This window comes from Chlamydotis macqueenii, chromosome 9 (assembly GCF_036417535.1).
Source record: "Chlamydotis macqueenii isolate bChlMac1 chromosome 9, bChlMac1.mat, whole genome shotgun sequence".
NCBI classification, from domain to species: domain Eukaryota; kingdom Metazoa; phylum Chordata; class Aves; order Otidiformes; family Otididae; genus Chlamydotis; species Chlamydotis macqueenii.
In genome coordinates, this window is record NC_141564.1 from 14,036,705 (window position 1) to 14,059,707 (window position 23,003).

The window sequence follows — 23,003 nt, forward strand, 5'->3', positions numbered from 1 at the left end:
GGCGCCGCCCGGAGGCGGGCGCGGGGAGCACGGAGCCGCCCCGGAACCCGCCTCGCCGGAACGCTGCTCCGCGGGCGGCGGGGCGCGGCGGAGGAACCCAGGGTGCGGCCACGGAGGCGGGGCGGTTGCACTTTCCCGTTCCGGCTCCGGCGGCGGCATGGGCAAGAAGCGGGGTGCGGGGCTGGGCCGCTGCTTGCAGCGGCAGCGCGGCCTGGAGCGCCGCGGCACCTCATCATGGGTAGGACGGGCGGGCTGGGGCGGCGGGGACCCGGGGCGGCCTGGGCTGACGGTGGCATCTTATCCCGGTAGCTGCATGCCAGCGAGGTGGCCGGCGAGCGCGGCCCGGAGCTGCGGTCGGCGCCCGAGCAGAGCCCACTGGAGGAGTTCCTGGCCACGGCCGAGCTGGCTGGCACCCGCTTCGTGGCAGGTGAGGGGCCAGGCCGGGTCCTGGGCTGCGGCTGGGCCTGGGGAGGGGCCTAGTGAGGGGAACCTGGGGGGCGAGGCGGGTGGAGAGGGGGTCCTAGGACTGGGGACTTGGGCGAGGGGCCAGGACTGGTTCTGGGATGGGAGACAGGGAGTATGTCTGGGGCAGGCCATGGGGTTGGCCGGGCAGGGGGCCAGGAGACAGGCAGTGGGGTCCTGAGGCAGAGCTGGGGGTGAGCAGGGGTGGGGTGGGGCAGCAGGGCCGAGCAGGGCTGGTGACAGGCAGAGATGGGGACAACTGGCTTTGGATGGCTGTCTGTCCCTTCCTGCAGAGCGTCTGAACATCCAGATCGTGTCTGCCCAGAGCCGCACCGGCCTGCTTACGGCCCAGGAGGCTCAGCGTGTCCAGCAGCTGCATGAGGAGAACCGGCAGTTCCTGCGCATCCCACGGAGGTGAGTCCTGCAGGGCTGGGCCTGGATCCCACGCTGCTGAGTGGGCTCAGCCCCTCTGTGGCTACAAGCCTGGGGACAGCCCTCTGCCTTGTCCATAGCCTGTTTTTGGGGAAGCTACTACCTAGGTTGCATGAGCCTGCTGTAACACACAGCACAGGTGCCTGCTTGCCGTGTGGATGCTGCCAGCCTCAGCCAGTCTGTCCTGATTTTGTGGGCTTCCTGCTCTGAGCCCGGCACTGCTGGAGCTGGTGCATCTAGGCCACCTAGTAAGCCTTTCCAGATCTCTGTACGTGGTAGACAGAGAGGTGAATCCTCCATCTTAAATGACCCGGAAATCTTAGCCTGAGAAAACAGCTTTGTGAGATCTACTCTGCATAGGATAGTGCCCTCCTAGCTAGTGGAGTTTAGAAGGAACAAGGAAAAAAGATGTACTTAAAGCTGCTGAAAACAGCTGCGTCCACATCTGAACTAGAACAGTCTCGGTGTAGCTGCGTGTGTGGTACCTGTGTTCTTTATGGATGTTTATTGCAGTAATGTAAATATTTTAACTGCCACTTCTGACCACTCACTCCAGAATGTGCTTGTTACAGGCCACGCTGGGATAGGACAACCAGTCCAGAGGACTTGAAACAAGCTGAGAGGGAGAGCTTTCTCGAATGGAGGCGACAGCTTGCCCAGTGAGTATGACACTTGTGTCTGGGTAAGTGGCTAGTGGCATTTGGAGACACAGGAAGCAGTGGGTTCTGTTCGTTGTTGCTGGACCAATAAAATGAACATCTTGTCAGTAGCCGCCTGTACTTGTTCTGGAAGGCTAGACATCCCAGCCATGGCCCAGACGCATCTCTCTGGTGAGCTCTGCAAAGCTCTCTTGTGTGTGCATGTCCTTGTACTGTTTACAGGTAAAACTTTTCAGGATGGAGTGTGAAGTAGAGGAGTGGTGAATGTGTCTTCTAAAAGCAACAGTGCTGCTCTGAATAGAGTACGGTGCTGCCAGCTTGCGTCTAGCAGCTTGTGCTGGTCCAGCGCTGCATCCCCTGGCCTGTGGAGTTAGGTGGTATCTGCTCACACCCTACCAGCCCACACTTGCCCCGGGTAAAGTTGTTTGAGTGGTGGTAACAGCAAGTCAAGGGTTGTGTGGAGCTGTTTCACATGCCATCCTCAAATTTGTTATTTTTTCCAGGTGGTACTCGATTGAGTAATAACTGCTGGCATTTGGGATAGCTTCTCTAGTTTATTACTGTGGCTCTGAAATTTCACAGACAGGCTTGTGATGAGTCTTTGCTCTTTCTGTCACTTGCCACTTCTCCGTTGCCATGATCAGGAGCCATTGTGTCACCGCTGAACCAGTGCCCATGATGGCAGTTAACCGAAGTGCTTGATCTATTTGCAAAACTAGCAGAAATAGTGCCTACTGTGCGAGTCCCATTTGTCAGCTGTGTCTGAAACAAAAGCCTCTTGGATCTGAAGAAGAACTGATGGTGTGCTTATTGCCTGATGTGGGCCAATTATGATGTCTTTTTTTCTGTTTTGCCTTAGCCTTGAGGAAGAAAAAAAGTTAATTCTAACCCCATTTGAACGAAACTTGGAATTCTGGCGGCAGCTTTGGAGAGTCATTGAAAGAAGGTAAAGTATATCACTGTCTGCTGTTTAAAATAATGTTTAATGTGTTTTCCTGAATTGAAGCTTTTGAGTTAAGCTTCAAGTGTCTGCGCACAGGAAAAACAATTACAGTTAGTAATGTTTTATTATCAGCATTGAAGTGATTTTTGTTTTGAAGTGATCAAAATGTGACATGAAGAAGGGCAGCTGCTTAGTGGTACGTGCTGCCTCTCAGCACTGCGATTCTGCAGGTGGTTCACTGCAAGTCTCTGATGATTCTTCAGATGCTGCTACTCCTCACCTCTTCCAGTAACTCTGTGTGGGAGGCCTTGTTTTAGAATGTGTCTTTGAGGTCCTTTAACCCTTTCCCCTCTTTCGCAACCGCACAGCTGCAGCCTGACGTTGAGGGGCAGGAGGCAAGGGAGATCAACTAAATAACATTGGGAAAGAGCGAGCTTCTTGGTCCTTGGCCTCTTGCCATGCAGAGAAATTGCAGCAGAGCACAAAAGGCAGCAGCCTGTCATATCACAGAAATAGCTTTGTTTGCCTTGCTGAGCTGTAATACAATAGGAGTGCTATCTGCTATGTTAATCTAACTGGGGCATTTAATTTCAGTAGTAATTAAGTTTGAGATCATCTCATCTGATTTTCCTAAAATTGAAAAATACTTCACCAGTGAGGTCATGGTGAGCTGGTCCTTTCACAGAAGTGGCTTTGTACTGGGTGCTGCTGGGCCTTTGGCCGGGCAAGAGCTGGGTTGGGAGCAACCACTACAGGGTATCGTGATGTGCAGTGTGAGTTTATTGTGTATTTTGAGGTGGCTGGAATGTGTCATTAAAGCGTTTTGGCTCTTGCTGGAGCTTTTTATTTCATGTAGAGTGAGGACGCTGTCTCAGAATCGAACGGAAAAGTTGTCCAGTCCCTTACCTTGCTAGATAATTTGGTCCGTTATCAGCCTCTTCTTGTTTGCTTCAAACTAGCTCCCAGGGGTGTGATTCAGTAACTTCTCTGTATCCCAGCCCAGTGCCGTGGTGTCAGCTTTCTCTCGTATTGGTCCTTGAATATCGTAACTGTTCAGTACCTCTTTGTACCCATGCAGGTTATTAAATTATTCCCTTGAGGGGTTTATTGATTTATTTGTTTTGTTTTTTGTATGTAACCAACTGTATAGTGAGGCTTGAAATTCTTCCATTCACCACCTGGTGTTCTGAGGCTATCCTGAGTTAACAGAAATCCCTGTCAAACAAATAGAATCAGTATGTGGCAACCAGTATTTCAAATTACCTGCCTGGAGAAGTTTTAGTGGAAGAGGCTGTAGTTAAGTTTTCCCCCTCCTTTTGAAAAAAAGAAATATGGATGCCTCTGGTATCTGAAACCAGTGCATTTGATTTGCATGTTGAACTAACTGGTGAGTCTTGCTCACATGTGTGGTGACAACCCGGTGTCTGGATTTGGAAGACATTTCCTAAAAGCACACATGCAAGGCCTTGCTTATATGAGGGAGCAGCATGTTTTACCGGATGCTGTTCTATGATTTGTGTGACAAGAAAACCACAAGATAAATTTTGAAGATGCCTAACAGCCAATGCTTGGTCAAGTCATTTGTGGGAGACTTAGTACATCTTGCTCCATGCAAAGGGGACAACAGTGTTCCAGAATATCTGGAAAACCACCTCTTCTTCCTCTCTGTAGCCACCTTGCTGCAGTTTGGGGATGAGAATAGGCAGAAATAAAGTTGTATTATTGCAGGTTTTAGTAATGTTCTAAAGGATAGAATACCACTACTCTGGTTCTTGCCTGCTCAGCGTTTCTGAAGGGTAGGTGGGTTGGTGAAACTCACAGGTTTGCTTTCCCCTTGCTGGCTGTACAGGAGAATCAGCCAAGTGAGGCAGAAATACTGTACAGCAGTACTGGCTCGTAGCGTAAGTATGGCTCTGTTGGGGCGTGTGGGATGCTCAGGTGCTTTGTTAATTCAGTGAAGGTACTTGGTAGGATAATACGGTTAAAACCATTGAAATGCCAAACAAAACCTGAAAGCGAGTAATGTGCTGTGCCTTGCTGCTGTAACAAAGAGTACTTTATGGGGCTTTCTTTTGTTTTTGCAGTGATATTGTAGTCCAGATAGTAGATGCTAGAAACCCCCTTCTGTTTAGATGCCAAGATCTGGTAAGTAAGTCACCTTCTTGAATGTTGTCATCATTTTATTTCTTAGAGTCTGTATGATTTATTTTTTAACACATTCAGCCGCCTTGAAGCTGTTCCGCTGTTTGCCTAACTGGATATCTTATTTACACAAGTAAATTATTTTTCTTCAGTGTTTTTTGATAGTTGACACAGAGTGTTGTGGATTTAGAGGCAGTTCTGCAGATGTTAGCAGAAGTTATGTTACTCCTTATTACCTACTAAAATGTCTGCACTTAAAGGAATTGTTCTGTTTAAGAGGATAGGGGAATGAAAATGGGTGAGGATTACTGCGCTGAAACTGAAGGATCAAGAGTTATTGAAGTGACAACTCTGTAATGCTAGACTATAGAACACTGTGCATCAGTTAGATATGAAATTGTTCAAACAGTTAATCTTAGGAGTTCCTGCAGTGAGGTGCTGATTAATGTCTTGCCGTGGGTCAAAGCACACAAGATGTTTGCACACGTGGCCAGAAACAACCTATATTGTGGCAGTTGCATGCTCCGATTTGTTCCTGTAGCTGTCTGCTAAACACCAGTTCTGTCTAGCCCGGGGGACAGTAAGCTTAGCTACACTCACATGGAGCTGGGTGGGCTGACTTGTCCTGTTGCTCTTATATCACACTGGGGGAGGAGGAGTATGAACTGATCCTTTGCTTGTTTTCTTCAGGAAAGCTACGTTAAGGAAGTCAGCAATGACAAGGAGAACATGATCTTGATAAACAAAGCAGATTTGCTGAGTGAGGAGCAGCGGGCTGCTTGGGCACAGTTTTTTGAGAAGGAGGGTGTTAAGGTGGTGTTCTGGTCAGCGTTGGCAGAGTGCAGACGGCTTTCCGGAGAAGCACAGGTACTGTAGATGACCAGTTCCAACTCAGTATGTGTTGGCTGCCTCTGATAACTTTCTTTGCAGTTATGCTTGTGATATACCTGAGCACTTTTCTATGTAGGGCACAGTCCTTGACTCAGGGAAGGATTATTCTAAGGACCTGTGTGGCTGTAAACCAACATTTTAATGATTGATTTGGAGACTAAAGTGGTGAGAGTACAATGATGAACAAAGTGGTACGCTCTTCAGTCCCTGTTTGTGGTGCTTAGAACTTCTCTTTCGAGGTTAATGACTTGATAAGTAATACTGAACTCGAATGTAAATTTGTTCCTTGAGGCTGCTGATGAATAGCTACAGAAACAGCCTTTGTAGATCTGTTTGCAAACTCGTAACTCATTGAAAGAATTGGAATCTTTTCCAAGAGGGATGCTGTGAGGGATGTGATTATCTGTACAGAGGATTTTTCTCTCTCCCCTCTGCCCAGTGGAACAAACTGTCCTGTTGCCTGAAGTTATCTGTTACCAGTAAATGCCACTTCCAGGTTTTACAGGGTTCATCTGTTACAGCCATCGCTATTCAGCTATGGAATATCACACATCTCTTTTCAAAAATACCTAATCTATTCAGCTAGTTTATGGTTCTTGAATAAAATGTTTTTACAGATTGATTTAAAAGCGTCACTGAAAGTGTTAGGTCTGTTTTCTTTTTTGGAAAGAAAGTTCAAGATACTACTGTTATGAAAAGGTCTTCTTCTTAAATGTGAACTGTTTGCAGGGAAGAAATGTAAAGAGTTGTACTGAAAACAAGACAGCTTGAAATTATTTTAATTCTTGAAACAGAATGTTTGTGTTCCAAACATCTTGAAAAATTTACATTCATTCCTACTACTAGGAACACTTGATAACTTTAAAAAAAATTTGCTGGGCTCTGCTGCTGCTGTTTGTAAGGATGCTGTGGGTGTGTGCGCATTCACAGTTGTGCTTCTGGAGAGAAAACCTCTAAGAACTTCACAATGAAGCTAGCAGTCCCTCTTGGAATACTTCTAAAACAAGCTAGTTGTTTCTCCATCCTGGTTAGGATTTTTAGGAGTCTTATGTGACATTGTCAGGAGTGAATTGTCAGTCCTTGGGATCTGGCTGGTGAAAAGGTAGTTGACTGCACTGCAGCAGCTGCAGTCGACAGCAAGACTTGTCTTGCAAGTATTGTCTTTACATTTCACCTATGAAATACTGTTCACGCAGGAACTAGACGCTGAAGATGCAGCAGAGGACTCGAGTGGTTCTGAGGATGAAAGCTCCAGTCGAGAAGACAACACAGAACAAGACAGTGCAGAAAGCACATCCACAGGCAATGATTTGCAAACTGTAAACCAAGTTCTGGTTAGTGATGATGGCACTAGTGATGAATATGAAGACTGTGAAGATGATGAAGATGAGGCCTGGCAAACCTGTTCTGAAGATGAAGGTGGGGACAAAGTAAATGCTGTTATTCCAGAGAGGATGGAAAGCAGGACTGGTGGTGCCGCAGTGCAGCGTGTAGTGCAGGAGCAGAACAGGAACATCAGGAACTTCAGTCATCTGGTACAGAGAAATGAGCTGCTGGAGATATTCAAAACCATGCACAATGGACCAAGGGTGAAGGACGGGGAAGTAAATGTTGGGCTGGTGAGTTGGACTTTGTGCTTTAATGGAATTTGCTTAATCTAAATTTTAATTCCATATGCCTTCATGGGAAGAATTCATCCTGTAGCCTGGCTTCCTATAAGGGTAAAAAAAACTAGCAAGCACAAATCACTGAGGATTTTGTGCAAAGATTAATTCTGAAGTTCCTGGAGCTCAGTGTTCCCCACTGCTTGCCTTAATTTTATTAGTACATTTTATTGAAGTATTTTTGTGTCTCAGCTCTGCCAATCTTCTGATATCGTGCTACCTGATCTCACTGTTACCATTCCACTTCTAGGTGGGTTACCCTAATGTTGGCAAAAGTTCGACCATCAACACAATCCTTGGAAATAAGAAAGTGTCAGTGTCTGCTACACCAGGCCGAACAAAACACTTTCAGGTATTGGTAACAAAGAGCATTGATCTTTTTGTTTTTTCTTTTTTTTGCCAGTGGAATAGAGCTTCATTATGAACTAGTTGCACGCACATGGACTTGCTGAGAACTCTGTTTGCAACCTGAGCTCTGCCTGGCAGAGTAGGATGTAGATTGGTGGGCTTGAGGTATATAACTTTGGAACTCTAGTTATTGCTTCCAGTCTCTTGCTACAGTTTGAGAATCACTCGTGTGAGCTGCTGGGCAACAGGAGATATTTTCCATCTCCTGATTTTTATCTAGGTAGCTTGGCCCTTCTTTTTTCAACAGCAGTCATGAGGAGAGAACTCCTGAGAAGTGAGTGCTCCTCCGAGTAGCTTAAGGTCAAGCTTTCAAACCATCCTTCTTGTCCACAGTCACTGCTGTGAATGAGTCTACTTACGCTGCCTTTTTCATATCCATCAGGCTCTTAATTTTGAGGTAGCAACTGCAATGCTATAACGAGCATTGTGGGATTTGTACTTGTGCAACTTCCTACCTGTTTCAAAAGGTCCAACACAGTTAAAGGTTTCTGGAATGCTTTCTTCTCTCCCATCAGATTGGAGAGCTGAAGATCTTGCTGCCCCCGTCTGGACACCTTATTTATGAACTTTGCAAGTGTTGCTGTCTTCCACATCAGATTTCCTTAATTCATTGGCTGAGGCCAGCAGGGCAGATGTGTCTGTTAGTAGAATTTCTGCTTATTCTCGTTTGCATCCATGTTTCATCTATGCATTTGATTTTTTTTTTTTTTTTTTGTTGTTGTTGTTCCTTTTTCCTCTGTGGGCACTGACTTGCCATGGTGACCTAATTGGTTATTTATTGTGTAGACCCTGTATGTGGAGCCTGGCCTGTGCCTTTGTGATTGTCCTGGTCTGGTGATGCCATCTTTCATCTCTACCAAGGCAGAAATGATTTGTTCTGGAATTTTGCCTATAGACCAGATGAGGGACCATGTCCCACCCATTTCTCTAATATCCTTTGCATAGTGTTTGTGAGAGTGTCTGCAAGAGTTGTATCTGGAGTATGCAATGTAGCATGTTGCAGCCCTGCTAGGGGCATGCATGCTCCTGCGTTGAGGGTGGTGGGGATGTGCATTGAGTAAAACAGCCCTGCTGTATTGGTCTTTCCCCATCTCATTTCAAGTTTATCTTGTCAGATATGAATGATTTTTCATAATATTTTTTCATAGTATTTCTTAATGTCTCTTGGAGCGACTAGGGCAAGATGACTTGTGTAGCTGAAAATCACCAGGTGGTTTCCTTCACTAGCTTACGTTTGCCAGCATATCCCACGAAATATTTTGGAAGCAACCTATGGAATAAATATCATAAGGCCAAGGGAAGATGAGGATCCAGATCGAAAGCCGACAGCTGAGGAGCTGCTAACAGCATATGGATGTGAGTGGTGGTGCCTTTAAAACTTATTGCCTACGCTGCGTGCATGGTCCTAAACACAGCCTTAGGAGAACTCTTTAAAGTTAGGCCTGACTCAGGTTTGTCGTGCATTGAACCTCCCCGTTAGGACTTGTCCTCCTCTCAGGAAGGGTCTTTGTTAATGTCCAGTCTTATGTGTGCATTGCAGTGGTGCTTTGCCAGTTTCATCTGACAGGTGTGTTGGTTGTATTGAGGATGTTGTAAATGCCCTGCCAGTCTGTGCAGTGTGTGGTGCTCTCATCCTTTTAGATTCTTCCCATCAGCTGTATCTTGAATTAGACTTTGAAGAACGCGGTGAAAGTTTATGTCCCTTGTCTGATTCTCTGATGCAGTTAATCTTCTCTGTCCTTAAAACAAAAATAAAAAAACAGCAGGTTTTCTGGTGGTAGGGAGAAGTCAGACCTTACCATTCCTTTCAGGTTAGGATGCTTCTGCGCACCTCTGCACTCAGCAATGTCCCCCTTTCCTCCCTGCTTTCCCCAACAGAAGCCTCTTTCTAAGGTAGGGGTTTTTTTTGAGAGAGAGAGGATACAAATGTGTAGTTAGGCAGCAGAAAAGAATGTGTTAATGCTCTTGTTGTACAGACACAGAATGTACTTTGGATTTGTCTTCCAGATATGAGAGGCTTTATGACAGCTCATGGACAGCCAGACCAGCCGAGGTCAGCTCGATACGTGTTGAAAGACTATGTCAGTGTAAGTGCTTCCTACATCTGGGTTTTCTTTCCTGCTAGGATGTGAATTGAAGGTTTCACTGGAGCAGGAAGGAGCACAATAAACTGAATTCTGTTTCTCTGGAAAAAATCAAAATACATTAAAGTACTCTTTAAATTGAGCTATTTTTGTATTTTAAAGGAATAAATGAAATGTCTCCTGCTGCTTAATCTTAGAAAGATGATTGCTTAAAAATAAGATACTAGCTAAATAAATGATCATATCTCTAAAACAGGCAACAGATATTCAGGAAACAAACCCCTTTTTGTATAGTTGGATCAGCATTTGGCACTAAGGACTGCAGTTATAATGAGAGTTGTAATACTGCAGGCTTCTACAGCACCTCTCAGCAACTTATTGTTGAGTATTTTTTAATCAGATCCTCCAGTACTCCTGAGAGTTTTGTGCTGTATTGTGTGCAGCTGGAAATGGTGCTTTGGAGTAGAGGTAGGATGGTACTTTAACTTAGAAGTCAAGCCAGTTGTTGCATGGGAGGAGAAATCAAGTGTACTGATAGTTTGCCAGTGTGAGTCCCCAGACTTCAGGGCTCTTCTTAGCTTTGGAGTTGTTTTCTTTCCTCTCTGGGTCTCTGAGTTTTTTTGGTAATAATTGTGTCCCATTGCTTTACAGGGGAAGCTGTTATACTGCCATCCACCTCCTGGTGTTGACCCAAACGGTTTCCAGCACCAAAGATGTCCAGAGGGCAGAACTGTGCAGGCCAGTGGACAGGTGAAGCCTGAGAAGAATACCAAAGCAAAACAAATTGAAAACGTGGTGGATAAAACATTTTTCCACCAGGTAAATTTTGGAGGAGATTTATTCTAGGTGTTTTTACTGCAGCACTGATGGTGTCATATTTACTGAAAAAAATAGCTTTGAGGATGGAGAGGTGCTGGGTTGCTAATGGAGTTAGATGCCATTGGCATTTGCACGTAATTTCTACCCAAGAGAGCTCTGTTCTTTTTATTATCTCTTAAGTCACTGGGAATGTCCTAGGTGACTGAAAGATAGCTAATGGGGTGCACATGATTGATTTTTAAAAGGTCAGCAGGGTGATGCTGGTCATTATGGGCCTAGCATCAATCTTCAGCCAACCAGAGAGTGGCTGGGAAGAAAGATAGGGAAGGAGGGTGACGTGACACTGCAACCAAGCAAGAACGTGGTTTTGGACTAACAGACCCTTCAAACTAACTTTTCTTTCTTGAGATGATGTATTCAGGGGACGCGCTAAGCTTCTTTAAGACAATCGATTTAATGCTGCATGGTTGTTTTGACTCAGAACCTGAAATCAAATTAAAAGAACACAGAAATGGATTTTAAATCTAATTTGAGAAATCTCAAAATGAAGTGGAAAGTGGGAATTTCTCTTAACTTGTATGCTGCTTCTTAGGTCCCACAAGGACCTGTTTTGCCCCTGTACTACTGAAAAAAATTATTAATGATTCATAATGAAGTGTGAAATCTGTAACTGGATTTGTCAGGTCTGTGTACCTGACAAAGATCAGAACAAGGTGTTCAGCAGTGAAGAGGACAAGTCATAGATAGCATGATCTGTTCTGCTTGCTTAGCTGGATGTGTATTTGTTTCAGCACAGCTAAAGATAGTCATGCATTTTGAAAATAAGAACTTGGGCCCTTTTTGAAAAACAGTGAGCTGTTTCAGACAGCTACGACCTGAAAAGAATTTTTGGGATTACCAGACTCTTGCTCTGGCTGCCCAAAGTGTTGGCATGAGCTGTGAGCCCCAGCAGTGCTACCCACACTCCAGACTTGAGCAAGTTATTTTAGTCTCTGGCTTTCACAGACGCCAGATGTATTTGCAAAGACAATTTGTTGTGTGCAAAGCAGAGACTGTGAGAATCAGTCCTAGTGCCGTAGCTAATGTCTATCGGAACTCGGTGTCTTGGCAACATACTACCTCTGCTTGCAGTGGTAGACACTGAGGACCTGGCACAGCAGGGCTTGGTGGCAGACAGAACTGGAGTGTGCTGGCAGCCTTTGACTCAGCTGTGTGGCGTGACTTTTCCTGCAGCTCTGGAGCTGGGGCTTGAGCAGGTCTTGATGGGTTTGAGCTTGCCTGTGTCTGGTTTTACTAACGTATCACAGTTCCTTGTGGTTAAATATCTTCTCATTGGTCACTGGTGATTGTCTCCTCTTCCAGGAGAACGTTCGTGCCCTGATGAAAGGAGTCCGCGCTGCAATGGGATACCGGCCTGGTAGCGGCCTTCTGCCTGTGACTACGCCCAATCCTGGGAGTGTAGTAGGAAAGCCCTGGAAGAAACACGGAAACAGGAACAAGAAGGAGAAAATTCGCAGGATCACTAAGCACTTGGAGGCCTAGCTGCAGCACTGATATCTGGCCTTTCCAGGGCAGGGACTGCACTGTCCTGCGGGCCTGAACTGAGGGGAAGAAAAGGAAAAGTGGGCATCGCTAGCTCACCTGGGAGCTGTGTGCTATGGATTGGCTTGGGCAGGGGGTAAGAGTCAGCTCTGATAGTTTGAGCTCATCCCTTCTGAGAACAAAAGAGACCTGGCCGTTCGGGTTATCTGGAAGCCAGCCCAGACATTTGACTGCTGCTGAAATGTCCTTTCAATGGGAGCAGATGGAGCCATACGGGAATGTTTTTTCCTTCCATAGAAGATGTATTTTATAGCTGCTGGGATCAAAGCAAGCCCTGTAAAACTGACTAAAATCTTTACAGTTGAATCTCAATGAGTGATGTTTGTTACATTTTGGGACACTATTGCTTATCTCTTCCTTTTTTTTTTTTTTTTTTTTTTTTTTAGGCTTGTTTGTTGATTTGACAGAACACTTCAGTGTGTTGAAAAAATGAATTAAAAGATCTTTATTGCCCTCTTCCTTCTGTGCTATACCAGCCCTACTCTGTAGAATCCGGTACTGAAACCACTCCCTGTCTCCTAGCTTAAGGCAGAGCAGAGCATGGCACACCATGCAGGGAAAATGCTGCTTTTATGTCCTTCACACTGAGCTGGTATCAATTGTTTTTCTGTGTGACTTCCTGTTAGTATTTTAAAACATTAGCTCTGTGTGACTGGCCAAAAATCTGGTGCTAATTTGTCCTTAAATATATCTGAGATTATACTTCCCATATGGTGTCATGTTGTCTCATAATCTGTTACGCATTGACCTAGCTGCAGAAGTGTCATAGTAGCGGATTTTAAAGTGTATGTTAGTATTTGATGCTAAAAAGACTGTACTTGCTTGGGGTCAGACTTAAGTGAGATTTACTCCTTGGCTGCCCTGCTGAGAAAATGTGCACTTGATCAGTGCTTTCCATTCCTAGTCCAGCACAGGGAGTAATGATAGGACTGAAAAGGCTTGGAGAGACAAATTATACTTTGTTTTTAGGTGGTGAAGCAGAGTAACAGATAACACTGATCTCCGATACTAAAAAAGGGACTGCTGCCTTGTAATTTTGTACTTCTCAGGCCTTAAGTGTGGATGGAGAGAAGAAAGCAACTGCTGAGCAAAGCCACAGCAGATGTAGGGCGTGCAACCAAGCTGGTTTTGGCTTTGTGACCCTTTGCGTGCTTGTCCTGTACAGCTGATTTCACCGCACCGCTTATGCAGAGGGTCTCCTAACAGCAGAGTTCTCGCCTAGGCTCCTGCTTCCCCTGGAGTCCCAGCTCTCAAGTTCTTAATTACGTCACTGGAGGGAAGATATTTCCCTGCCACCTGTAAAACTAAAGCATTAATTATACTGAATGAAGATCGTCAGTGGTATTTTAAATCAGTGTACCCTAGCGGAAAGTAGATTCTCAGGAGAGACTGTTTAATCTGATTCTCTTGAAGAAGATGATTTTTGCCTTTGTTTCTGGAAGAGGCTGTGCCCTAGCCAAATTGGTCTCTGATCAGACTTCCCCACTCTCCTTGGAGGGATGGTTTCTGCATTTGTCCCTTATAATACTTAGGGACCTCATCACTCAGAAGCACCCATTTCTTTTTGTCATGTCTTGTGTGAAGCTATTATTTGTCAAATTGAAGTTGGAGTATGCTTTATTGAAGTTGTAAAATATTTTTCTATTCTGTTTCTCTCCTTTCAAAGCATTTTGAATTCTTGGTTCTTGTTGCATGTGCCTATTTTCTTCTATTGCATTCTCAGCCCTTTCCTGCCAGCTGGGTCTCCATGAGCCTCCTTGCTGGACAGGCTGTGTCCTGGTGTAGACCCTTCTAAGTCTAGTGAGTAACAGCACTCCCCAGGGCTTGAGACAGCTTGGGACAGCTCTGCTTGTTGCTCGCAGGAACCTTTGGCCACAAAACCTGCCAAACCACTTGCAGTGTTTGTGTGGGTGAGTGGAGGATAGTGTAAATATGACTGAGCAAATAATGTTTGCTCAGGTTTGTTAAACACAAACTGCTCCTTGCTGTGCTAAAGGACTCTTGCCTTGATGGAAGGACCATAAACAAGAGTTGTGGACCCAAAGGCTTATTAATATTTTATGGCGCTATTGGGCAGCGGGCAAACTAGGTAGTAGGCAAGGATCGTGGGTAAACTGATGCTTTCCTGTGGTGATTTGGTCTGCTGCTGAACTGCACCCACCCTGCCCTACCCTTGCTGGGCAATGCCGGCCGGGCTGTGTTGACAACTCAGTACAGTGCATACAAGCAGCTGGTAGGCGTGAGGCGATGTGAGGTCTGCGCTGCTGTCAGGAGCCTGCACAAAGAGGATGTTGTGCTTCACCCTGGCCACCTGCTGAATGAGCCTCTGCTGCTCCCATTGCTTTCCCCAGAAGGCAAGTTTCAGCATTTGAGTGCTGTTTTCTTGAAGTGCTTTACGCACATAGAGGCAGCCTGCAGGCTGCAACCGCCTCCGGTCTCTTTTTCAAGATCTGCAGCACTTTCGGCACCCCGGCAGTCTGCCTCCTCTCTTAGGGGGCTTTGCTTTGTAATGTAAGCAGTTTGTTTTCCTGGCTGATGATGTTACCTGCTGCACTGATGTCTGCAGCAGAGATGGTTTGGGAATACAGTTTGAAGCTGAATTCCCCTTTTACAGTATCTTGTGCTTGCATCATGAACTGCAACTCTCCTCCCTGCAGAGCAGAAGCAGGAGCTGCCGTTCTCCTCCAGGTCTCTCCTGCCCAGTTTAGGGAGCCCTGTGTGGGCCAGAGTCTGCTCCCAGCAGCACATGGTATTTTCTACACCAGGGGAGCTGCTGGGTGCTGTACCGTGGGTGGAGGGTGGTGCTGGGTGGGTACCTGTGGGGCGGTGCCAGCAGCCAGTGGTGGCACTCCCTGCCCAGGGACTCTGAGCCAGCCATGCAGGGGACACTGGCCGTGGGGCACAGTGGCTCTGCTGCCTGGCCGGCAGCTTGTCTGGCTGGGGAGCTGGACTGCGTGTCCTTGGGGCTCTGGACGCTGGCTGCCCTGTGCTGGATCGCTGCCTGCTCGCTGTAACTCCCCAGGGCTCGGCTGGGCTGCGGGAGGCTGTGGGGCTGCTCAGCTCCGGCATCCCACAGCACAGAGCACAGCTGGAGCAGCCTGTCCCTCTGCCCTAGGCTGTCCTGCGGGTGCCCAGGGCAGGGCCGGCGGCAGGCACCCATCCTCTGCCTCCTGTACAGCTTCCTGGGCCACATCTGCAATGCAGTTGGAGCACTGCTCGCCAGCCAGCTTGGCATCCAGGTGGGCAAGGCTCCCTGTGGCAGTGGGGACATCCTGCTGTCATGGGACCCATTCCTGGTAGCTTTGCTGCCCTGGGGTGCTGGGCCTGGGTGGGGAGGTTTTTGGCAGCCTGGCTCAAGACAGCATGGCAAATGCAGCCCCTCACGTGAGGGGCTGTGAGCTGCTGCATTTCAGGGAGGTTCAGCTTCTGTGGGCCATGGTGTCTCTCCCCAGATCCTCACAGGTGCCTACATGGCTGTGGCTGACATCGTCCGCTTCCTGCTCACCCTCTTTCCTCCGTGCTCGCCTGAGTCCCAGAAGACAGCAGGTTGGTGCAGAGGTGCCCCTCCTGCCATGGGTGCAGGTCAGTGGCAGCCTGAGGGCTTTGAGGAGCACCCACTGCATGCCCCTGCCTGGGCTGCCTGGTGTGGGCACTCTGGGGACAGCAGCGCCTGGGGTAACAGCATGGCACTCCGGGCGAGCAGGAGGTGGGTGGGTGGCCCCTGGGATGGGCGAGGAGTGGGAGACCCATGAGGGTGGGATGGGGCAAAGCCTGTCCCTGAGGATGATGCCCTGAGAGTGAGCCTGTGTCCCATGCAGGTCTGCCCCTCCACCGGCAGAGGAGGAGGAGGCGGCAGCTGCGGGACGGTCTGCTTGCCCTTGCCTTGCCCTTGTCCGTGGGTGCTGGCAGGTGTCTGCTGGCACCCAGCACCGGGCCTTTCCATGAGCAGTTCCGGGGAGCCCAGCGGAGACTGCTCGGGGCTGTGTTTGAGGTGAGCTGCCCCTTCCTCATCCCCACCCCAAGGACTGAGCGTGTAGCAGGCAGAGCCTGGACAACCGCAGGCAGCTGCCAGGCTCTGAGCACCAGTGGATTCGGTTTGGTTGCATTTTGCCTTTAGTAACCCTGCCAAAGCTGGCATCTCGGCTTCCGAGGTCTCCATGACCCTGGGGTGCCTGAGGCTGGTCCAGGGGAAGTGTTTTGGTCCCCCAGGAGCCACCCCAGCCCCTACACCCCAGGGGATGGGGACCAGGAAAGGCAGCCCCTGCGGACCTCAGCACTTCTGGTCTGGCAGGAGGGGAGTGAAGTCCTTGGGATCGTCAGAGGGGCCTGGAGCAGCTGGTGGGGGCGGTGGGCACAGGGGTCATGCTGGATGGTGTGTGCTGGGATCTGCCTGGCCACCTTCTCCATATGGGCTGTGATGGAGGGGTTCCCCTGCCTCCCCTGTTTCTTCTCTATTCCTCAGGACAACAGGGAAGCGTTGGGGTTTGCCCTTGGGCTGCTCTCTGCTCTCATTGCCCTCACGGCGAGGATCCCCACGCTCTCCAGAGCTGTAAGTGTCTGCCTGGCGTGGCTGCCTTTATGCCCCCCAGTCCCAGGCAGGGCTCCCCAGTTGTGATGGTGACTTCTGCATCCCGTCGCAAAAGCCCTGGGGGGGATGCGGGGTGCCTGTTCCCTCTGCACAGCCCCTCCCAACTACTCAGTCCTTGGGGCAGCTGCAGGGTTTGGTACAGCAGCCCACATCCCAGTGGGATGTGGTGTCCCCAGCTGGGGATGGGGTCTGTGGCAGCGAAGCAGCCTCTGGGCTGCTCAGTGCAGGGGGAAGCCATGCCCGTGGAGGTGGCTATGGGCCACGCTCTGCTCGGCCGCAGCCGGCGTCCTCTACGCAGCAGCGATTGTCACCCCCAACCAGCAGCCTGCGCGTGTCCTGAGGGCTGTGCCCTGGCTCCTGATCGCCCTGGGCTCGGCTGCGCTGGACATGGCCGTATCCTTTCCCAGCTCCTTTCCTGGGGGTCTTGGCTGGGACATGGAGATGGATGGGGCATGGCTCCTCTCTTGGCCTCGGTGCCTGAGCTGTGGGATTGGTGTGGGGAGGGGGGCTCTGCTGTCACTCCAGAAATACCCTTAACAGAGGCTCAGCTTCTGTTCCTTGCCTGCACGACCAAGAACGAGATGGGCCAACGGCTTGTACCAGAGGTTCCCCATGCCTGGGCCCTCCCGGCTGGAGAGGAAGATGGCGGGGGAGCAGAGGAAGAGGAGGGTGTTTTTATCTCTCTCTGGTTGAAGGGTGGAAAGGAGAGCTGCCCCGCTCAGAAGCATTACAGCGTTACTGCTCTCCCTCCCCAGGGGAAGGTGGAGGGATGTCGGGGTCCCATGGAGGAGGGTTATGGAGGGTTAGCATGCTGCAGGACATACGTGGTGCTGGGAACCTGACCCTCACCACAGGGCCACACGTGTTTTCCTGCTATGCTGACCTGGAAGCAGCTTGACACTGGTGTGCAGCTCCCAGATGCTCCTTCAGCCCTAATGTTGCTGTGAGGAGGGAGGCTGGTGGGGGTCCCTCACCTTCTCGGCTCCCTCTGGAAGGTGGGGAGGGCCAGGTTGCAGGATCTGGCCATGTCTCACTCATTGAGTGACATGCCCTGCTCAGGCAGGGATCTTGTTCAGCACCATCAGGTCCCCAGTTCTTGGTGTGGCTGGAGTGACACTGCTGTGGGATGGGGACGGCTGCTGCACCCCTTGGTGTGCAGGCTGTGGTGCGGGCGCAGCTCTCCTGCTTGTAGTTGACGTGGCTCACTCTCCTTTGCAGGCTGCAAACTGGGCTCCGCTTAACGTGTTTCCAAAATCCAGATCTCAGCCCAGGACGGTGGCAACCAGTCACTGCCTAGACCTGATGATCAGGCTGGTGCAGCAGGTGAGAGGCTGTCAGGGCTCAGTCCACCCCTGGGGCTGGGGCAGGATCCGGGGAGGGGGTCAGGGACGCTCTCACCCCTCTGACAGAGAATGGTGTCTCTGTGCATGGCTGTGGGGTGTGTGCCCAGATGTGTGTGGTGGGGCGTGATGCATCTGCCTTGCTGTCTTGCACAGCATGGAGAGGCCAGCTGTGCAATGTGAGCCCTGAGGTGCTCTGCATGTGCTAGGGCTGCTGGGTTTTGGTGCTGTCCCCAGTGATGTCTCCTTTTGACGTCCTCCTCTTGCTTTCTGTTGCCTATCAGACTGGTCACGGCGTGGCGAGGCTGCCCAGGGGTACACGGATGGGTGCAGCCCACCCTGTGCCACTGCAGCCCCCTTCCTGCCCCCCACTCCCAGCCTTGGGCACTGGGCTGTCCTCATCCAGCTCCTCTGATGTTGCCTCCATCAACTCAGACCTTGAGGTGAGTGCCTGCTCCTGGCTCTTTAGATGCTATTTCTTCTCCCCTTGGGGCTCTGCCCCGCTGCAGCATATACGTTAAGCCATCCACCCCATGCGGTGACAGCCCTGGTACTGAGCCCTGTTCAGATGGCTCCCTCCCAGAGCAATGCCCAGGACGCTGCTGAGGCACACAGGCTGCTTTGCAGAGCAGAGCTCAAAAAAGGAACACGGAGATTAATTTACCCTCTCAAGATGTGGGTGAACCACCATGGCATCTCTGCGTCCCCTCGCACAAGTGTGGCAGCCCTCTTGCAGCCTCCCTTGCCTGCCTGGGGAGTCCCTGTCCATGGCCGCTCCAGAAAAGGCTGAGGCCAGGGTGAGATCCAGGCTCGCTGAAAGGTGTTTCTACTCTGGCTGGCAGAGAAGCCAGATTTTGCAGGGCTCCTGTTGGAGCTGTTACGCTAGCCTTTCTCTTTCCTGTCTGCCTACTAGTTAGTGGAGTTTTTATTATCAAGAGAGGGGTAAGAATTGTACCTTCTCAGAGCTTCCCTGCTACCTCCTGCTGGTCTTGTAGCTTCTCCCAAGGACTTTTCCCATTTGGGCTGCTGCTGTTGGCTGCAAGAGGGTTTCAGTGCAGGTCTCCCTGGTGTAACACTGGCCCAGGTCTGCCCTGGAGGGCCAGGAGGCTGGGGCTGTTCTTCACATGTAGGACTTGCCATTGCACATCAGAACTGCTGCCTAGGCTGTCCATCTCCTGGAAAATGTGCTTTGCAGGGTCTGTTTTGGGGGAAGGCAATATTTTTAATTCTGTCCTGAAAATGGAAGCATCGTGGGTGAGCAAGAGAGGGGGGTACCAGGATGCACTCACTGACTGCAAATGCCTGAGCCGCTCTGCTGTGGGGTGCCACAGCCCTTCTAACGCTGTGGTCCATGGCAGGTGATGTATGAGCTTCACCTCCCTCAGCTTTGCAGAGGCAGTACTACACAAAAAAGTCCTTTCCCCATCTGCAGGCTAGGCTGTGTGGCTGGGCAGGGTCAGGTTTCTCTGATTCTTTTTTTTCGTGACATCTCAGCACAAGGATCCACAGGATGCTGCCTTTTGCACCAGGGAGTCCTGCAGCAAGGGGCTGCCATGCTTGCATCTCGCCAGCTTCCTGCAGTTGCTGCCTGATCAAAAAAAACTTCATTATTTCTCTGGAGGAGGCTGAAATCCTTCTCTCCTGCCGTTAGGGGCCGGCCTTTCCAAGGCAGAGGGAGAGCAGCCCTGGCCATGCAGGCGGGCGTCCCCCGCCCAGCCTGCAGTGTTGGGTCCTGTTCCAGTCAGGGGTCCCCGCAGAGGTGCAGGTCCCCAGGGACTCCCCCGCACGCACCCCGGCACGGTGGCACACAAATTAGCTGTTCGCAGCCAGCCTGCTCCAGAAGGTGATCAACAGGACCATGGTGGGCAAAGCGGCTCTTGCCCTGCCAAGTGAGGAGCTGGGTCCAGGGCCTTGAAAGATGCTTCTGCTGAAGCTAAGCAGCTCTTTCCTGATTGTCCTGAAACACCATTGCTTTAAAGTAAGAAGCAGCTTTTTTTTTTCCCTCTGCTCACAGCTCCTTTCCTGCTCTCATGAGCTTTATGCCATTGCCTGACCCTAGCAGGTTCCTCTGCTCCAACCGTTGTGCTGTCACTCCCTCTATGTGGTGGCTCTGGTCTAGCTTTTTTCTTGAGGTGTTTTTTGTTTGTTTGTTTTGGGTTTTCTTTTTGTTTTAGTTGTGGGTTTGTTCTGTTTGTTTTTACTTTTGCAGCAAAAATATTGGGGAAAAATATCACTGGGCTGCTGGGAGAGAGGCAGGGAGCAGCTCCACAGGGCGCCTCAGAGTATAATCTCTCAGGGCTAAATGCCTGAGGTGCCCAAGACATCTCAGGACATGAAGAGAGGTCATGGTGAGGACAAGAGGAAAAGAAACCTCTCCTGGGTCAGAGGACCTCTGCCCCAGGGTTTTTTCTTGCTGAGGCTGTGGAAAAAGGGTCTGTCCCATGGGTGGTGTCAGGGCAGGAGGGCTGGGCTTCCTGGGTGGAGCAGATTTGGGTTTGCACTACTGGAAATGTCCCCCTCTGATCCCCAGCCCCTTGTGACTCAGGGGAGGGAAGTGTGTGAGTAAAATGGAAACCAGCGTTGTTCTGCTTTGAGCTTTGCTTGTGTTATCGTGGAGAAAGGGAGAACCAAATACTTTCTGGTTTCTAGTAGCCAATTCCCCTTTCTGGAAAGAGGCAGCGCAGGCCCTGTGCTGCCCATGGGGAGCCATGCTGCTGGGGCTCCCTTGCACCCAGCTCAGCCACCGCCTGACACTTTCTCTTTGCAGTGGGACTTTGAAGACCTGACCGTGCAATGGAGCTGGCCCAGCCCTGCTGTTCAGCCCCAGTCCATGCTGTGCCCTGGAAGCTTTGGACAACGTACAGCCCCTCTGCGACATCCCAGGCGCCCATTCCCCCAGCTGAGCAAGCAGTAAAAGGCAGAAGGTGCTTCCTCATGGCTCCTTTGGGAGAGGTGATAAGCTCTGGGGTGCTGTTACATTACAGGCTGCCATGCCAGGAGCACTGCCTGCGTGGAGCGGTGACAGCTTCCAGCATCTCCTTTCCCCATTGTCCTGCTGCAGCGGGGTGTGGGGGTCCCCACTCCCCACTGCTGTTGGCTGCACTCCCTGGGATTGGGGCTGCGGAAAAGGTGCAGCCTCATGGCTGGGTTTAAACTCAGCAGTCTCCTCTTTTGCTTGCGCTGGTATTTTCCCCAGCACTGGGTGTTACAAGCGCTGTGCACCCTGGTCATGCTCTGCAGGCTCTGGAATTGAAGCCTGCTGATCCGCCCAGCAAGGCAGGAGATGGGGACAGTCCCCACTGTGGCTTCCTGCTGGTGGCTGCCACCCTTTCCTTTCCAGCCAAACACTAGCACTGCAGGCCAGGGACCAGCGAGAAAAACCACTTGGAAGGTTCTATATGTGTAAGTGTTGTACGTGGGGGATTGACCCATCGCTCGTGGTCTGCCTGGCAGGTACTGTCTGCTCACACCGGCTGCCGTAGAGACAGTGCTGCCAATTCCTGCGACGGGGAGGTGAATTTCTTGCCCTGGGATGATTTTGTGCCTCAAAATGTGTGTGGTGCAGACCAGAGGAAGCTGCAGAAATGTGAGAGCCTATGCCAAAGTCGTGAGGGAGCAGCCAGTTTGCATTCATAGCACTGGCCGTGTTCAGTTGCCTTGGGCCCCGTGTGCGCTGGTGAGGCCACAGCTACAGTGCGGGGATCCCTAGGATCTGATGGATTTGTGACACTTGAAGCACTGCTTTGTCTCAAACCTTGTCTCTGTCTTTCAAATCCATGTGCTGTGCCCTGCTGACCCAGCCCTGGGATGCTGGGAGGGCAAGCCCTGGGTGCCCTGGACACCTGGGGACTTGGGGACCTGCCTGGCTGCTCTCTTGCTCCTCTCCTTTACAGAGCAAGGAGGAAGAGTTTTCTACACAGGAGTGCACAGCTGGGGCCGGTTTGCTCCCTGCAGCCAGAGCTTAGCTCTTTGCCCCAGGATGTGTGGTGGTGGCTCCTAGAAGAAGCACGTCAAGGAAAGAACCTTTCCTATCATCCTAGGCTGATGGTGTTTTTCGCGGACTTTTCTGAGGTGCTGGCGGCTTATAGCTGTCCTTCCTTCCCAATGGCACACATCCTGCTCTGGGGTCTGCTCCTGCTAAATAAACTGGAAGGAAACAAGAACTGGGAGACTATGGTTTTTCAATGCCATGGTCAAATCTCATCGAGCCATGCAGCATGGCACTGCCATCCCTCCAGGTGAAGGCTGAGCTGGCACCTGCCTTGGCAGTGGAAAATGCACATGCACGGCTCATTAGCAGGGTGAGGAGGGGTCCCCGAGGTGGTCAGACCCTGCCTGGTTTGCCTGCAGCAGCAAAAGGAGCCTTTGCAGAGCTCCTGCTGATAAGAAGCGCCTGCATTCATGTTTCCAAAGGCCCCAGCAATCGCTGAGTGGCAAGGCTTAGAAATCCAGACGCCAGACAATGGAAAGGCTGGAAACATAAAGGAAAGGAAATTCTTCTGCTGTATTGCCTTTCCTATGGCGATAAGATAACCCCAAGTGAAACAAAAGTCTCCGCTGCAGACGGTGGGGTGGGCACCTCAGCCGCTTTCGAAAGCGCAGCAGGAGGATGTCTGCCTGAGCCAGGGTCTCCTGGGTCAGCGAGGTGCAGCTGGGGTGTGAGGCTGTTGCATGGGCGGGCACAGGGCTGCGGTGTTTGTGGTGCTTTCCAGTGAGTCTTGAAACGACAGGTAACCTGGCCTGCTCCTGCTCCATCCTGTGAGCCCATCCGTGTCCTTCATTTACGCACTGACAAGAGAAATCTTGCTTTAAATGGTCTGAAAGAGCTGAGAAAGGTGAGGCCACAGCATTTGCTGATGTATGAACATCCCAAAGCTGGTGGCAGAAGGTGTTGAAAGGGTCTAGCACTGCTGAGGGGCTGGGGGATAGGGTGATGAGCTGTATGTGTCCGAGTGGTGGGGACAGGGAC

General features: G+C 50.4%; 2 protein-coding genes across 2 annotated transcripts; both read left to right on the forward strand.

The window, feature by feature from the left end:
• The first annotated feature begins 144 nt into the window (after positions 1-144).
• On the forward strand, positions 145-12,813 carry LSG1 (large 60S subunit nuclear export GTPase 1). The gene is made up of 14 exons (XM_086755010.1): positions 145-238; positions 310-427; positions 756-876; positions 1,467-1,553; positions 2,413-2,499; positions 4,581-4,641; positions 5,329-5,505; positions 6,726-7,148; positions 7,444-7,545; positions 8,388-8,531; positions 8,834-8,957; positions 9,609-9,688; positions 10,337-10,504; positions 11,867-12,813. Exons 1-14 carry the CDS (start codon positions 158-160, stop codon positions 12,044-12,046), a joined length of 1,953 nt encoding a protein of 650 aa, XP_086611136.1. The 5' UTR covers positions 145-157; the 3' UTR covers positions 12,047-12,813.
• A 2,169-nt stretch (positions 12,814-14,982) lies between these two features.
• TMEM44 (transmembrane protein 44) lies at positions 14,983-17,536 on the forward strand. Its single transcript, XM_086754852.1, has 7 exons — positions 14,983-15,116; positions 15,204-15,345; positions 15,559-15,652; positions 15,925-16,097; positions 16,569-16,655; positions 16,893-17,087; positions 17,243-17,536. Exons 1-7 carry the CDS (start codon positions 14,983-14,985, stop codon positions 17,534-17,536), a joined length of 1,119 nt encoding a protein of 372 aa, XP_086610978.1.
• The last annotated feature ends 5,467 nt before the right edge of the window (positions 17,537-23,003 follow it).

Coding starts and splice junctions, on each gene's coding strand:
- LSG1 (XM_086755010.1), top strand. CDS start 158: ATGGGCAAGAAGCGGGGTGCGGGGCTGGGCCGCTGCTTGCAGCGGCAG. Junction 4,642..5,328: donor TGTTTAGATGCCAAGATCTG/GTAAGTAAGTCA, acceptor TGTTTTCTTCAG/GAAAGCTACGTTAAGGAAGT. Junction 8,532..8,833: donor ATGTCCCACCCATTTCTCTA/ATATCCTTTGCA, acceptor TCACTAGCTTAC/GTTTGCCAGCATATCCCACG.
- TMEM44 (XM_086754852.1), top strand. CDS start 14,983: ATGCAGGGGACACTGGCCGTGGGGCACAGTGGCTCTGCTGCCTGGCCG. Junction 15,653..15,924: donor TGAGTCCCAGAAGACAGCAG/GTTGGTGCAGAG, acceptor TGTCCCATGCAG/GTCTGCCCCTCCACCGGCAG. Junction 16,656..16,892: donor TCCCCACGCTCTCCAGAGCT/GTAAGTGTCTGC, acceptor GGTCTGTGGCAG/CGAAGCAGCCTCTGGGCTGC.